The sequence below is a fragment of the Petaurus breviceps genome, unplaced genomic scaffold (assembly GCF_028583685.1).
Source record: "Petaurus breviceps papuanus isolate PSGF00001 unplaced genomic scaffold, PetGlider_PUasm1.0 38, whole genome shotgun sequence".
NCBI classification, from domain to species: Eukaryota; Metazoa; Chordata; class Mammalia; order Diprotodontia; family Petauridae; genus Petaurus; species Petaurus breviceps.
The window spans coordinates 38,040,182-38,056,790 of record NW_027186304.1 but is presented as its reverse complement, the minus strand read 5'-3'; the positions used below and the strand labels follow the sequence as shown (position 1 = coordinate 38,056,790).

The 16,609-nt window shown below is 40.3% G+C and overlaps 1 protein-coding gene across 2 annotated transcripts in view; it reads right to left on the bottom strand.

The window, feature by feature from the left end:
• Nucleotides 1-16,609, bottom strand: part of LAMA3 (laminin subunit alpha 3) — a 343,942-nt gene that overhangs the window by 309,335 nt on the left and 17,998 nt on the right. For both annotated transcript variants that reach the window (XM_069099797.1, XM_069099798.1), the window contains exon 2: nt 4,220-4,372. In XM_069099797.1, the coding sequence (XP_068955898.1) occupies nt 4,220-4,372 (153 nt within the window). The remainder of the gene's footprint in view (nt 1-4,219; nt 4,373-16,609) is intronic.

Below are 16,609 nucleotides of genomic sequence, written 5' to 3'. Positions count from 1 at the left end.
CACCTAGCTGCCCCTAACCACGACTCTTTAAGGTTAATTTAATTCAAATTTATCAGTCAATCAAGATTCCAGCAGTTATTTTTTTAAACCAACCTCCAACATATACTCCTTCTTTCCTCAATAAATTCAGTTGCTTGGCTCACACACAATCTTTTCATTCCTGCCTTCATACTAGGAGACTTCAACATACACATGAATGTTCCCTCAAATAGGCCAACTTTCCAGTTCTTGAATCCACTCAGTTCCCCTGACTCATTCCTCCATTCTACCTCAGCTACACACAGAGATGGTAATACTCTTGTTCTTACCATCACCCAAAAGTGTTCCACTCCCATGCTCGTGAAATCTGAAATTCCCTTTTCTGATCATAATCTTTTATCATTCCATCACTGTAACTGCCAATTCCTTCAGCCCTCAGTTCTTTCCCATCACTTCTATTCAGGCTATACTCTCCTTCCTTCTGTATCCTGACCCCTTGGTTAGCTATGCTCCATGGGTTTCTTTCTCTCCTTGCCCATCCCTCCCCATTTTTCAGCTCCCTTTATGTGTTGTCTCACTCCCCCCATACACACTCCATTAGAATATAAACTCCTTGAAGACAGAGACTCTCTTTCTTTTTGCTTGTGTCTGTATCGCTAGAAGTTAGCACAGTTCCCGGCAAACAGTAGGCACTTAATAAACGTTTGTTGTTTTTACTTGACGTAACTCTGCTACTATAACTGTTTGGGTGGGTGTTTTCCCCTCTCAATACACTGTTTTGACACCAGAGACACCCCACACATTCCAAAGAATGCCTTTCACTGAGTACCTTCCCTACAAACAAGGAAAGAAAATCATCTAATAAGGTGATGCCAGGTGTTAGTATCGTTTTCACACATTTGTTCCTTACTGCTCCTATATGAATTGCTTTGTCACCCTCGTTCTAAGATAACAGAGTAGGGAACCTAAGACAAATACAGTGTCTCCAACGCCATACAACTACCCCTTGGCTTTTTCCTTCTCTGTGGGTTCTATGAAGAACTACTATCTGAATCCACCAAATCACACACCACAGATGCTTTTTAATGAAGATTCTTTCTTTCTCTTTTTCTTATCTTACCTCTTCCCCTATGCACATACCCCATCACAATTCCAGTCTCTTGACTGCCTCTGTTTCTTTCCTCAGGTCTCTGCTTCTCTCCCTCTCCCTCTTTCTCCCTCTTCTGTCTATCTTCTCTCTTCTCTTCTCTCCTTTCCCTTCTTTCTCACTCCTTTTCCCTCATATCTTTCTTTTTCTATTCTCCCCTTTTCTCCTCTTCTTCTTCTCTCCTCCTTTCTTCTTCCTTCTCTCTCTTCCTCTCTCTCTCTCCTTCTCCCTCTCTCTCTCTTTCTCCTCTTCTTTCCCCTCTTCCCCTTGTCCCCTGCCTCTCCCTCCTTCGCTCTCCCCTTCTCATTCTTCCTACCTTCCTTCCTCTCTCCTTTACTGTGCATAATGATGCTTTGGCCAATAGCAGTCACCTCTGTCCATCTGCCCCAGCTGACCCTCTTCTCCAAATCCCTAACTCAGAATCGTGGTTTTGTTTTGTTTTGTTTGGGGTTTTTTTTTAAATAAGGATTCCTAATTGAGGCAGCCAGTGGTACAGTAGATAGAGTGCTGGACCTGGCGTTAGGTAGACCTGAATTAAAATTTGACCTTAGACACTAGCTATGTGACCCTAGGCAAGTCACTTAACCTCTGCCTCAATTTCCTTAACTATAAAATTGGGGATAATAACACCTACATCGCATGTTTATTATAACAATAATCAGATATCATTTATTTTTTAAAGTGTGTGGCACATAGGAGGCACTATATAAATGATTATTCCCTTCACTCCCACCTCCATTTGTGCCATAGACCACTTTGACCACCTGGTGAAGCCTATGGACCCCTTCTCAAAATATTTTAAATGCATATAATAAAATCTATACAAAGGAAACTAATTCCATAGAAACAAAGACATGATTTTTTGCCTTCTAAATTCACAGACTCCCTGAAAGCTATCCACAGACCCCTGTATCAGTGAACCCCAAGTTAAGGACCTCTACTCTAAATAGACCCAATCCAGTATTTCTTAAAGCATCATTCTTTTCCCATTAAAGGTAGATGTCTGAACTTAGTTTTACTAGGCACAAACAGAAGACAATCATCTCCCTTAAGACGTTCAAAGTCAATGAACAGGCAGTTTCCATAAATATGTGTGTCATGCTTAATGTCCCAATAGTAAGCAAATTAGTGGATTATTCCTACATTGGCACATTACTGTTTAATTTTCCTAATTAGAGGTTTCCAACACATCAAAGGAGCATTAAAACAAAACAAAACAATTAGCTTTCAGGGCAAAAGAATAAACACAGATCCATCTGATCTTATGCCAAGTTCAATAAAAGACATTTTGAATAGGTTACTAAACCTTAGTGAATATAGTAGCCCTTGGTTAAATAAATAGAACCCAAGTTCAATCCCCCAGCTTAGTTGCACCATTAGCTGATGAGATAGATAAGCTGATTGTTTTTAGAAAGAGTAAAAAGCAACTCTCAGACCACCAAGGATCTACCAAAATTTTCCCCAAAGTACAAATTCAATTAGCTGATATTCAGTACAGCCAATGGACCATATTAATTTAAACCAACAGGAAGTTTATGAGAAACCCTACAAGACTTTATGACAGGCAAAAGGGGCTTTAAAGACCTTCAGTGTGTGGAGCAGCCCTCCCTTTCAGATTCACTTCATTCAATGTCTCTTTTGTGGAATACTCGATTAATTCATGGTACAGTTTTCACTAGACTAGTCAACAAGGAGATTAGTTTCAGCTTGAACAAGGATCACAGAACTGAGAACCATGTCAAATCAGAATTGCAATCTGATCTATTGGAACTCCCAGATTTGGGGGATGAAGAAAATTGTGAGACTAAATTTCATGAGATGACTTGGGAATGTTTTTGAATGCAGAGCACAGGATTATTTCTCACTGGTGTCAATCAAGGCCAGGATCCATAAGGCCAAGTCTCTGAAGGAAAAGAATGTCTATTGTGGACTTCAATAACAATAACAACAATAAAAACCTTTGCCAATTAAAGAGCATAGTTTATAACTAGTCAGGTTTAGTAAAGAATGGAGAAATGAATAGTGATGGTGATAAAGATCAAGAATGCTCCCTACCAAAAAGAGAGTCATTGAATCATCTTAAGAAATGCACAAAAGGGAAGGAAGTTCAAAGGGAAATGCAAACAAATAGGGAAGCTTTGAGATGACATGCTGAATTGATTATTAACTTAAAAAAAGCAAACTGTACATAATAGCAATTTCTAGTTTCACGTAAAATATTTTTTTCTATTTTTCATTTATAAAAATGTTCCCTTTTGTGTGTACATGATTTAGAATAAAAATTTTGTAAAAAAAAAAAACAAACTATTTTACCTCCTGTTAGAGAGGTGGTGGATTTGTGGATTTGTAGTACACAATTAGACTAGTTTTTCAAACACAGACAATGTCTGGATTTGTTTTGCTTAATTATCTTTATTACAAGACTTTGATTTGGAGTGAGGGGGGGGAAGTTATTTCTAATAGAAGAATTGAGTAGAAAGGAGGAGAGAAGTAATAATAATGCCCCAAAAAAAGTAGAAAAGAAAGAAAGGGGGGTCATTGAAATATTTTTAACATACAAAAGAGGACAGAAATTCAGAAGGAGACACAGAACCATGTACTTTTCAAAAATAGCAAACCATAGGTAATGGAGAGTCATAGTTGGGTTCATATGTAATACTTAGTAAGCATCAGTAAGCAGCTGGGTGGTGCAGTGGTTAGGGTGCTAGAATTAGCATCTAAAAGACATGAGCTTAAATCCTGTCTTAAAAACTTAGCAGCTGTGTGACCCTGAGCAAGATAATTACCTATTTCTTCATCTGTAAAGTGGGCATAATAAGAGCACCATCCTTTGGGTTGTTATGAGGATAATATGAAATAACATTTGTAAAGTACTTTGCTAATCTTAAAGTGCTTTACAAATGCCAGCTATTACTATGTTCTTTATTTATAGAAGTGTTCATGTTTATTGGCATTTGTGAAGTTCAGAATAAACAAAAATTACTATTTTTAATGAATAATAAAAAGTGCAAAAAATATATATATATATAATCAACACCAGTCATAAAATCGATGATTCAATTTTTGGTCACGCCAAGTGAATAAGTAACTCACCTGTCCCAGATCCAGAGTAACATTGACTTTGTTGTACTGTAAGCCCAAAGACAGAGGAGGGCTTTGCCACCAACGTTCAGTCCCATCAATTGCGTTGGTTACTGGGTGAGCTTTATTAGGATCCCCAGAGTTACAATAGTCACAAAACTGGCCCTGAAAAAGAATTAAAACCAAAGTTTTATTTTTTTTACTTTACTTTTTTCATAGAAACAGAAACAAAAAGGAAAAATGTAAGGCAGAGGACTTTCTAGGGCTCAGCATTATACGATATATCATAAGAAGCAGGATTGCATATATCATAAAAAGCAGGATTATAGATGACTAAAGCCAGAAAAGAACTTTGGCATCATCAAGCCTAATACTCATTTTTGTTGTTGTTCAGTTGTTTTTCAGTCATGTCCAACTCTCTGTGACCCTATTTGGAGTTTTCTTGGAAGAGATACTAGAGTGATTTTTTTTTTGCCATTTCCTACTCCAGTTCATTTTACAGGTGAGGAAACTAAGGCAGACAGGGTTAAGTGACTTGCTCAGGGTCACACAGCTAGTAAGTGTCTGAGGCCAGATTTGAACTCAGGAAGATGAGTCTTCCTGATTCCAAACCCAGTGTTCGAGCCTCTCTGACACCTAGTTGCCCCAGCACTCATTTTACAGATGAGGAAATAGAGAAATAGAGTGACTTAGTCAACAACATAGTGAGTCTAGAGTTCAGACTCAGAGCTCTTGAATTCACATCCAATGCTCACTGACACTACACTGATTGCTTACATTTCATTGATGTTTTGAAATATCACTTTCAGTCAATCAATCAACAAGCATTTATTATGTGACAGGCACTTTCCTAGCCACTGGGGACACAGAGCCCAAAATGAGATAGTGTCTGCCTTCAGGAAGCTTACATTCTAATGGGGAAGATAACATGCATACACAAAATACATCAAGGGACTATAAAGTCATTTGAAAGGTGCAGGTTCCCTAGCTGGCAGCTGGGAGGAGGGGATCAGGAAAGGCAACCCTTTCACATAGAAGGTGGTGCTTGAGCTAAGTCTTAAAGGAAACCAGGAATTCTAAGAAGTGGAAGTAAGGAGGGAGTCCATTACAGGCATGGGGACAGTTGATACAAAGGTGTAAAGGGAAATGAAGAACAGCAAGTAAGCCGGATTACAGAATACAAGAAGAGCAATGTCCTGTTAGAAGGCTAGAAGGGTAGGAAGGAGAGAGGTTGTGAAGACATTTAAATGTCAAACAGTGGAGTTTACACGTTTGATACCAGAGGGAATAGGGAGCCATTGCAGTCTACTGAGCAGGGTAGGGTAACATGATCAGATGGGCACTTCAGGAAAATCACTTTGGCAACCATATGGAAGAGAGATTGGAGTGGGCAGAGGCTTCTGGGTGAAAGGTGATGAAGTTCTGAAATAGGGTGGTGGTAGTGAGTGGAAAGAAGGGGGACAGGTGTGGAGACAGAAATGATGTGATGGGGCAACTGATTGAATTGTGGGGTGAGGGAGAGTGAGAAGGTAAAGATGACATTGAAGTGGTGAACCTGGGTGACTGAGGAAGAAGGTGGTCCTTCATATAATAATAGGGAAGTCAGAGTCAGTCAATAATATTAATTAAGTGCCTACTATGTTTCAGGTGCAGGGCAGCTAGGTAGCACAGTGGATAGAGGGCCAGGCCTGCCGTCAGGAAGACTCATCTTCTTGACTTCAAATCTTAGTAGCTGATCCATTGTAGCAGTAACTGTGTGACCCTGTGTGACCCTGGACACTTAACCCTATTTGCCTCAGTTTCCTCATCTGTAAAGTGAGCTAAAGAAGGAAATGTTAAACCACTCCAGTATCTTTGCCAAGAAAACTCCAAATGGGGTCACAAAGAGTTAGACATGACTGAAAATGACTGAACAACAACAAATGTTTCAGGCTCTGATAAGTGCTAGGGGGACAAAGAAATGCAGGACAGTCCCTGCCCTCAAGGAGCTCACAATCTAATGGGGGTTGAGGGAGAGACAATATGTAAAAAGAAGCAAAGGGGGGAGGGCCAGAATGAGAGCAGGAGGGATTTCTGCAGCTGAGATGAGAAATGATCTGAGAGGGTAGGAGTTTCAGATTTGATTTTATCTTGTAGAATGATAAGTTTCTAGAGATCGTGAAGTCCAGGAAAGTATCTCGGTGTGAAATGATGAAGTGAATCCTCCGTTTGCCCTCCTTAACTGGTAGAGGACTAGGGAGTGAGCTGTCCAATGTCCAGCCTCCACCCACTACCATCTGAGGGAGGGAGGGGTTTGGAAGAAGGGTGTGTCTGGAAAGAAAGATATTGGGTAATTGGGGATAGATGCTTACGGAACATCTAGTTCTAAATATCCACTGGAGAGCTGGTGATGGGGAGCTGGAATCTGGAAGTGAGACAAGGATGTATATCTAATTTTGAAAGTCATCTGAATAAAAATGTCCATTGAACCCATAGGAGTTGATGAGGTAACAAAAGAAAAGAATGAAGAGAAAAAAAAAGGACCTAATACAGTTAGTGGGCATGACATGGATGAGGAATCAGCAAAATGTGTTTAAAAGATATAGGTTACCTCTGAGCCTTTCATTCTTGTGTAATGGGTTTTTGCCACATCTATATAAACTTTTTTTTGGGGGGGGGCGGTGAGGCAATTGGAGTTAAGTGACTTGTCCAGGGTCACACAGCTAGCAAGTGTCAAATTTCTGAGACCAGATTTGAACTCAGGTCCTCCTGATTCCAGGGCTGGTTCTCTATCCATTGTACCACCTAGCTATCCCTATAAATTTTAAAAGATATGCTGAGCTCTAAGAAATTACTATTCTACTTGGGGCATAAAATGTTTTAATACATGACAATAGTTGGCCTTATTACACTGAATCTGGCTTTGATTATGGCCTAATTTTTTGCTTCTATTGCTTAGTTAAATAAAACTTTTCAACTATTAAGTACAAACTATTACTCTTCTTCAAAGTTGAGCATAAGTCTTTGCTTAACTTATTAGTAATATTTGAACTGGGTTTTAAGATGTTACTTACTATCCCTCAGTAGATAGAGTGCTAGATCTGGAATCAGGAAGACCTGAGCTCAAATTTGGCCTCAGATACTCACTAGCTGTGTGACCCTGGGCAAGTCATTTAACCATGTTTGCCTCAGTTTCCTCATCTGTAAAATGAGCTGGAAAAGGAAATGGCAAACCACTCCAGTATCTTTGTCAAGAAAACCCTCTATGGGGTCATGAAAAATCAGACATGACTGAACATCTGATGGATTTCAGGTATAAGGCATTCAGGTCTGAACTCCATGGGGCCATGTTTGTTTACCCTGGCCATCTGTCTCCCTCTGTCTTCGTTGCCATTCTACCCTCCAAACCAGATCTCCAGAGACCATGCCCAGGTGGTGCTAAGCCACTCAGCTAGTAATTCTTTGGGAATGGGCTTCCTTACCCAGGCCATTTTCCAATCTGCAGCTGCTCACATCCCTCCCGGCCCACAGTTTTCCAAATCTTAATTCGAGACCTGTAATAAAACTATTGCTACCATTGCCTCTCAAAAAATGGGACAATAGACAGTTGTTCCAGTCATCCTCCCTGTGACTTTCTGAATCACAAAATTTCAGAGTTAGAAGGAATTTCATCAACTATCTAATCACAGACCAAAACACCGGTCCCTGGCCATCACTTCCTTCCCTATATTGTTCTCTCCTTGTTTTAGAATGTAAGCTCCTTGGGGGCTGGACTACCTCATTTTATATTTCTATCCTCAGCATGTAGCCCAGGGGAGGGGGGCACTCTAGGTCCTCAAGTACAGCCCTTTGAATCCAAACATCACAGAACAAATTCCCTTAATAAAAGGATTTATTCTGTAAAACTTGAGGTCATAGGTTCACCACCCTTGGTCCCTTACTGGGTACATAGTAAGGCTTAATAAATGCTTTCTCATCCATTAATTCCTGTACCAAAATGTTGTTCTCTTGGGACGTTATTACCAAATATTACAGGATGAACATGTCTATAGGCTCTTCAGCAATTTGTTTGAATGGAAAATTTCATGTTGAACTGGTGTTCACCTTGTCAGCAACTTCATAGACTCAAAGTTAAAAGTAACCTCAGAGGCCATCCAGTCAAGTCAGTAAATAATAATAATAGCATTTATATAACACGTCCTATGTGTCACTCACCATAGTAGGCATTTTATAAATACTATTTCATTTGAGCCTCACAACAACCGTGGGAGATAGGTGTAATTCTGACCCTCCCCCCCATTTTGAAGTTCAGAAAACTGAGGTTAAATGACTTACCCCAAATCACACAGATAGTATCTGAGGCTACATTTGAACTCAGTTCTTTCTGACTAAAGGCCCAATGCTCTATCCACTGCACCACCTACCTTCCTCTGCTGTTGTTGTTCAGTGGTGACTGACTCTTCGTGATTCCATTTAGGGTTTTCTTGGCAGAGATACTGGAGTGGTTTGCCATTTCCTTCTGCAGTTTATTTGACAGATGAGGAAAGTGAGGCAGACAGGTTAAGTGACTTGCCCAGGGTCACACTAGCTAGTGTCAGAGGCTAGATTTGAACTCATGAAGATGAGTCTTCCTAATTCCAAGCCTAGTGCCCTATCTATTGGTCTTTTCTAGCTCCAGGTCTATGATCCCATCATCCTTTTCAATGGAACTCTTCAAGATGGATTTGGATGTCTATTTGTCAGGGACATTCTAGACGAATTTCTATTTAAGTAAGGGCAACCAGGTGAATAGAGTAGAAGGCTTAACCAAGCTATTAAGTAAGGCAGAACTTACTGCCTCCCACAATAGCCAATTCTACTTCTTCTGACAGCTTACAGACTTTTTTGAGTTTCAAAGACTATAATTACATAAAGGTCTAGTGGCCCAAAGGAGTGATTTTAAGTTAGTATGTGACCAATAGTTCTTTCCCATTTCATAAAATATTTTTGTGGTACTTGATTCTCATTGTGTCTTCAGACATTTATCTATTTCAGACACAAAAATTAGGGAAACACCTCTATTACCCATTTCTCAAATCCTCAAAGCACTATCATTGGCTTGGTGTATGACTCTGACGTTATTATTTTGCTGTTATTTGGTCATTCAGTCATATCTGACTCTTCCTGAACCCATGGACTTGTCCATGGGGTCTTCTTGGCAAAGATACTGGAGTGGTTTGCTATTTCTTTCTCTAGCATGTCCCCATTTTACAGATGAGGAAGTGAGGCAAATAGGATTAAGTGACTTGTCCAGGGTCATACAGCTAGTAAGTATCAGAGCCCAGGTTTGAATTCAGATCTTCCTGATTCCAGTTCCAATGCTCTATCTGCTAAGCCATGTAGCTGCCCCTGATGTTATAATACAGTGTCTGATTTGTGAGTATTCAACCCAGTGACACCGAAACATTGGCTGTTTTTTCTATTAGTTCTTTCCTGCTGAGCACTGTACTATTTCTATTTAATGGAGGTGGAGATGTCCTTCACATTTGAAAGATGTGTGGATTTATATCCGGCTGGAAATACTTCTATTCCAGAAATGTCAAAGTTGGCAACCTTTTGGATATTAATGTATTTCTCCATCTGCCTCAAACATTTACTATTGATATGAGTAATGAATATTATACTATGCAAATATGCCTTTCCTTTCTGTCATATTTATTTTACCTAAGAAAAACTATACAGATTTATTCTGGTCTTCTATGGTAAACAGATCTCCTTGAACAATTTTCAAGCATTTTAGAAGTAAAAGCATCATTTTAGAGCCTGAAGTTTAGAGTTTCCAGCCCCTCTTCCCTTGTTTGACTGTTGCTTCATGGTACCTGTCCTTGAATAAAATCACATATGCTATTTTGGGACAGTAATTATGAGTGCCTGGTGATTTTTTAATGTTCTTTTTTTAAACAAAATTTTGAGTTCCAAATTTTCTATTTCCCTCTTTTCCATCCCCCCTCTCTAAGATGGTAAGCAATTTGATATAGGTTATAAATGTGTAATATTAGGGGCGGCCAGGTGGCTCAGTGAGTAAGAGCACCAGTCCCAGAGTCGGGATGACCTGGGGATCATATCCGGACTCAGATACTTAGCACCACACCCAGAAATAACTGGCCGTGTAACCTTGAGCAAGTTACTTAACCCTGATTGCTTTTAAAAATATATAAAAAAATAAATGTGTAATATTGTAAAACTATTTCCATATCAGTCATATCATGAAAGATTGCAAAAAAAAATTTTAATTAAAACTTTTAAACATTTGTTAAATGCTCAAAATTCCTGAAAAAGACATTTTTTTCTAAATCAATGTCTTCTAATCTTTTATGGACCCAAATACACATACACACACTCATTATACTGCACACACATCCAAATTCGCCTTGGCACAACTAGAGAGCAAAAATAATAAAAAGGAGGCAGTTCCCATAATAGCAGATAAAAATCAGTATTAGGGGTGGGAGGCTATGTCAATGAAGAAAGCAGATTCTAGACAAGTAGGTCTTTGAAAAGATTATGTGTATGACAAGAAAGGGAGAGAAATAAGGAGATTCGAGGTGACCATATACAAAACCCAACCAGGCCACAAAGAGCAAGAGCATAAACACTCAGAAGATCTGTGATGTCATCAGGACAGGGAACTCAGATATTCCTAACTTTAAGCCCAGCCCTTGAACCACTCAGGCTTTCTGCTCCAATAGTCAACATAGGTAGCTAAACCTTAGTAACATTAGCTCAAATTAGGAATGGCAGAGAGACTGCCCAAGCCTGAGGGGATCCTTGAGCTGGCTGGGAGGGGGAAGGGGAGAGAGGGAAGGAGGGAGAGAGGGAAAGGGAGAGAGAGAGGCAGAGGGAGAGGGAAAGAATGGGAGGGAAGAAGAGGGAAAGAGGGAATGGGAGAGGGAGAGGAAAAGGGAAAGGGAGAGAGAGAAAGAGGGAAAAGTGTGAGTTGATAAGAAAGAGGAGGATGGAATGGAGACTCTGTGGATGGGAAGGACCCAGACAAAAAGTCAGTAGATGGGACAAGTGAACTCTAAGTGGAAAATCAGTTTTCAAAGAGACCTTTGTATAATCCTTAAGGGTGTATGACATAAGATGCCATTTTAATTTTGAATTCTGAACTACCATATCTACCTAGGACCTTGTCTCAGTGGTTCCTAGCTCAGCCACTTGGTACCTGTGACCTTCCTTGTCCTCAGTTTCCTCATCTGTAAAATAAAGTGTTGGACTGACTAAAGGATCTCTAAGGTCCCTTCCAGCACTGAATCCATAATCCCATGATCCTATGATACTGCTCTGGCTTTCAACCACTCTCTCCATCCTAGATGCCAATACCCTTTCCCATCCATTCCCCCCACCCTGCCTTTCTCCTCACACACACCCTGCATAACCATTTTTCTTCAAACTTGGGTATATATATGTATATATATATATAATTCTCTTGTATTGAACTTTGACCTAATAATAAGAAACTAGTCAACACAGAGAGAGTTTCTCTCTGTGCCAGGAAGATAGGAAAAATCATGAAGCAAAGGTTCTATAGGAATAATTTATCAAAATTGCAGTCAGGAATTCTGATTTTCCTTGAACTGATTTAAGTGTGTTTTGGCAATAGCAAAGCGGTACTTTCTTTTGTCCAAGCAAAATGAATCCTTTGGAAGATTATATAATCAATGCCAAAAACTACTCTAAACTGAAGAGCCCCAAACAATTTCTCGTAAAATAAAAAGAAAAAAAAATTCCAAGAAGCACTGTTATATGGAAACTTTGGGCACTTACAGAGACTTCTTTATTTTTTTCTTTTTTTTTCTTTTGGGTGGATAGGATCAAAAGGAATATTTTTTTAATAAAATAATTTTTTTCTCCTCCTACCTTTTACATTTGTTCACTTGGACACAATGTCTCAGAGGAAATATTTAAAACAAAAATTCAGATTTTGTCAGGTTCTGGGCCCCAGAAGGCCACAAGCCAACCCTGAAATAAATCAAAAAGTAGCTGTGGAAATGAACACCCTTCCCCCCTCTCCCCCTGAGCCATTGCCTAACAGAAATAATAGAAACTCAGGCTTCACTTCTTGTGAACTTCTCCTGGGATGTTGGTGGGAATTTATATTTATATGATAACCCAGAGTGGCTGAGGATGACCTTCCTAGAGAGGCCTAGTGAGTGTGCAGCCTACTGGGCTGCCAAGAGTAGAGAATAAGAACTGAAGCAATGTTTTATAAATTGCAAATGCCACTAAATTTTTTTAAAGAAAACTCAGGGAACCAAGAGAAATAAAAAGAGCCCATGAACATCTGAGGCTGGCAGATGACTTTATCCATGTTCAAAGTGATACACAGGTGGGAAAAAAGGCCTCCACTACCTGGGAGGATGCAATTTGTCCTCACTCCTCTCTCAAGTATATGCTTCCTCTGGTATCTGCAGGGCATGGGTATGCAAAAGAAGAAAAGAATTCTGTTGTACCCAGCATTACTTCACCCCATCCCACCAGCAGCAGTGAAAGATGGCAGGAGTGGAAGGAAATAACAGGTGACAACCAATGCAGAGTGGGAGCTAGGTGGCCCAGTGCATAGAGCACTGAGCTTGGAGAAAGGAAGACTCCTCTTTTGTGAGTTCAAATCTAGCCATAGACACTTACTAGCTGTGTGACCCTAGGCAAGTCACTTAACCCTGTTTGCCTCAGTTTCCTCATCTGTAAAATGAACTGGAGAAAGAATTAACAAACCACTCTAGTATCTCTGGCAAGAAAACCCCAAAACAGAACTGAAAAATGATTCGACAACAACAATAAACCATAGCAAAAGGAGAGGTGTCATGGGCATGTTCTGTACTCCTAGGACTTTCTGAATATTGCTAGTAGCCTGCTGATGCACAAATGCAATGGGGGGGGTTAAAAGGGGGAAAATGATAGAACGTGTATAAATGAAGGACTGAATTGCCCTAAAGAATAACTCAGGGGGCGTCCAGGTGGCTCAGAGAGTAAGAGCACCAGCTCCAGTGTTGGGATGACCTGGGGATTGAATCTGGGCTCTGATACTCAGCACCACACCCAGAAATAACTGGCCGTGTAACCTTGAGCAAGTTACTTAACCCCGATTGCTTAAAAAAAATAAATAACCCAGGATTTGCCTTGTGGTATATGGAGTCACCTACCCTTTTGTAGAGTACCAGAACCCATGATCATTTTAATGACATCCACCTGAACCAAAAAATACTCATTTGCACTACTTTCTGGCTAAAGCTCCACTATGCATTTTTCCTAAGAAACTGATGGCTTACCACACATACAGGATACTGCAGTACAGCACAGAAATAAACATTTTCTCCTTTTACCTTATTATTTAAGCCTGTGTTCTTCTATTCTTTTCTGTGCATTGCCACATCAAATAACCCCATCTTCTGTTTGGCCCTGGTTTGAAGCAGAGAAGGCGTGGAATAGTGATTATGTGATATACCAAACACCTGCTTAAGGCCAGATGTGTGGAAGGAGAGCCAGGCTCAAGAGAGTAAGTCCATAATCTGGACCAAGTTCCATTGTCCCTATGACAGGCAGTGAACTCCTGAGTGCATTCAAATTTAACAAAGATCATCCCCCAAATATCCCATTACATATCACTATGCACGTCCCTAACTCCCCATAACAAAATAAGGATTAGCAAAGTTTCTGGAGTTTATCTCCTATATGCATGGCTAAAATGAGCACCCCTAATTATCTGGAGCTCTAATAGGGTGATGAATATTTCAGGGTTACTGCAATCTCGACACTGTACCCTTTCTTTGGAAAGGCTTTGTATTTTGAAGAGGCACATTTTTGGTATTTTATAATATTGTATTTTGCACAAAGGCAGAGTAGACACATGGAATATGGCATAATTTCATCAACTATCTTTATTATCTTTTCCTGTACAAATAATTTACCCCCAAGGCTCAGCATCATCATCTGTAAAACAGGAATAACAATAATAGTAATATTATATCCCTTGTATGCACACTCAGGCATTCTCAATTAACCAATGAACTTAATGGGAAAGAAGAGTTTCTCCATTATAAGTAATGATTGCTAGTTTAATATTATAGATTACAGTAAGAGAGGGCTGTTTTATATTTATGGTTTAAAAATTTTTTTAACATCAGTAAGTGCTACATTTTGTCAGAAGATTTTTCTGGATCTATTGCAGATCTAAATGCAGATTTTTTTGTTTTGTTATTTATATAATTAAAAATGATTATTGTTTTCCTAATATTGAACTAACCTGCATTCATGATAAAAAAATTAAATTTGATGGAGGCAGGCCGGAGCCAAGATGGCGGAGTAGAAGCACGACCTTCCCGCGGCTCTGGCTTCCACCCTCCCCAATCCATGTAAAAAGGGGACTCTAAACAAACTTTGGAGCTGCAGAACCCACAAAATGACACAGAGAAGCTAACCTCCCGCTGAGGACAGCCGGGCAGGCCGGCAGGAATCGGCCAGCGCAGCGCTCTGGGAGCCGAGCCCAGCCCCATGCCGAGGTTTTAGCCCCAGGGTGGGCCTGACCAGCCACGAGCCAGAGGGACTCCAGATCAGCAGCAGCTGTGGCCATTTCTAGATTTATCAATACATAGATGCGAAGGACAAGGTGAGACGCCAGTGCAGTCTGGACTTTGGGACCCAGGAAGTGGGAGTGCTTGGCTTTTACCCCCAGAGCGAGAAACCGCTGAGACGCCAACACATCCTGCCATCTCGACGTGGCAGCTTCAGCTCCTGGCCTGCAGAGTGTAGGGGGACTAAGCACCAGTCTGAGGGGTAATCACTCTTGCTTTAACCTGCTTGGATCTGGATTGCAGTCTAGGGTGGAGGTCCTGGGGTGTGTGTCCAGCTTGCCAGAGCGTGTGGAGACCTCAGAGAGGGCACCCATATAATACCTCCGGCAGCTGAGAAAACCCCAGCGTTTGGGACGAAAACTCCCCTGTCTGGTGGCAGAGTCCTACTGTGGCAAAAAGCCCAAAAGTCAAATCATTGAGTGGCAAAATGAGCAGGCAAAGGAAACAAAGCAGACAGAAGATTCCAACATTACACTCCTATTTTGGGGATAAGAAGGAGCAAGGCATGGAACAGGAGGAAAACAGTGAAGTCAGAATTCCTGCACCAAAAGCTTCAAAGGAAAATATAAATTGATTACAAGCCATAGAGGACCTTAAGAAGCAGATAAGAGAAGTGGAGGAAAAATTGGGAAGAGAAATGAGAACAATGCAAGAAAATTATGAAATGAGAGTCAACAGCCTGACTGAAGAAAATAATACCTTAAAAAACAGACTGACTCAAATGGCAAAGGAGGCTCAGAAAGGCAATGAGGAGAAGAATGCCTTAAAAAGTCGAATTTGCCAGATGGAAAAAGAATCTCAAAAGCTCACTGAGGAGAATCATTGCTTCAGAATTAGATTGGAGCAAATGGAAGCTAATGACTTTATGAGAAATCAAGATGCTGTTAAACAGATCCAAACAAATGAAAGAATAGAAGGCAATGTGAAATATCTCATGGGAAAAACCACTGACCTGGAAAATTGATCCAGGAGAGATAATTTAAAAATTATTGGACTGCCTGAGAGCCATGACCAAAGTAAGAGCCTGGGAAGCATCCTCCAGGAAGTTCTCAAAGAAAACTGCCCTGATGTTTTAGAACCAGAGGGCAAAATAGAGGTTGAAAGAATCCACCGATCACCTCCTGAAAAAGATCCCAAAAAGAAAACTCCTAGGAATATTATAGCCAGGTTCCGGAATTCCCACATTAAGGAGAGAATATTACAAGCAGCCAGGAAGAAACAATTTGAATATTGTAGAAACACAATCAGGATAACCCAGGATCTGGCAGCTTCTACACTGAGGGATCAAAGGGCCTGGAATGTGATATTCCAGAGGTCAAGGGAGTTTGGATTAAAACTGAGAGTCACCTACCCAGCAAAACTGAGTATTATGTTTCAGGGGAAAATATGGTCATTCAGTGGAATACAGGACTTTCAAGCATTCTTGCTGAAAAAAACCAGAGTTGAATAGAAAATTTGACATTCAGATACAAGAAGCAAGAGAAGCATGAGAAGGTAAACAGGGAAAAGAAATCATAAGGAACTTATCAAAGTTGAACTATTTTTTTTTTAAGAAATCAGGGTTGAGTGGCTTGTTCGGGGTTGCATGGCCAGTTGTTGTTTCTGGGTGTGGTGCTGGGTGTCTCAGCCCGGATTTGATCCGGGTCGTCCCGGCACTGGAGCCGGTGCTCTTGCTCGCTGAGCCACCTGGCCAAAGTTGAACTATTAACATTCCTACATGGAAAAACAATAATTGTAACCTATGAAACTTTTCTCAGTAGTTGAAAGGATTAGAAATATATATATATATATATATATATATATATGTCTTTAT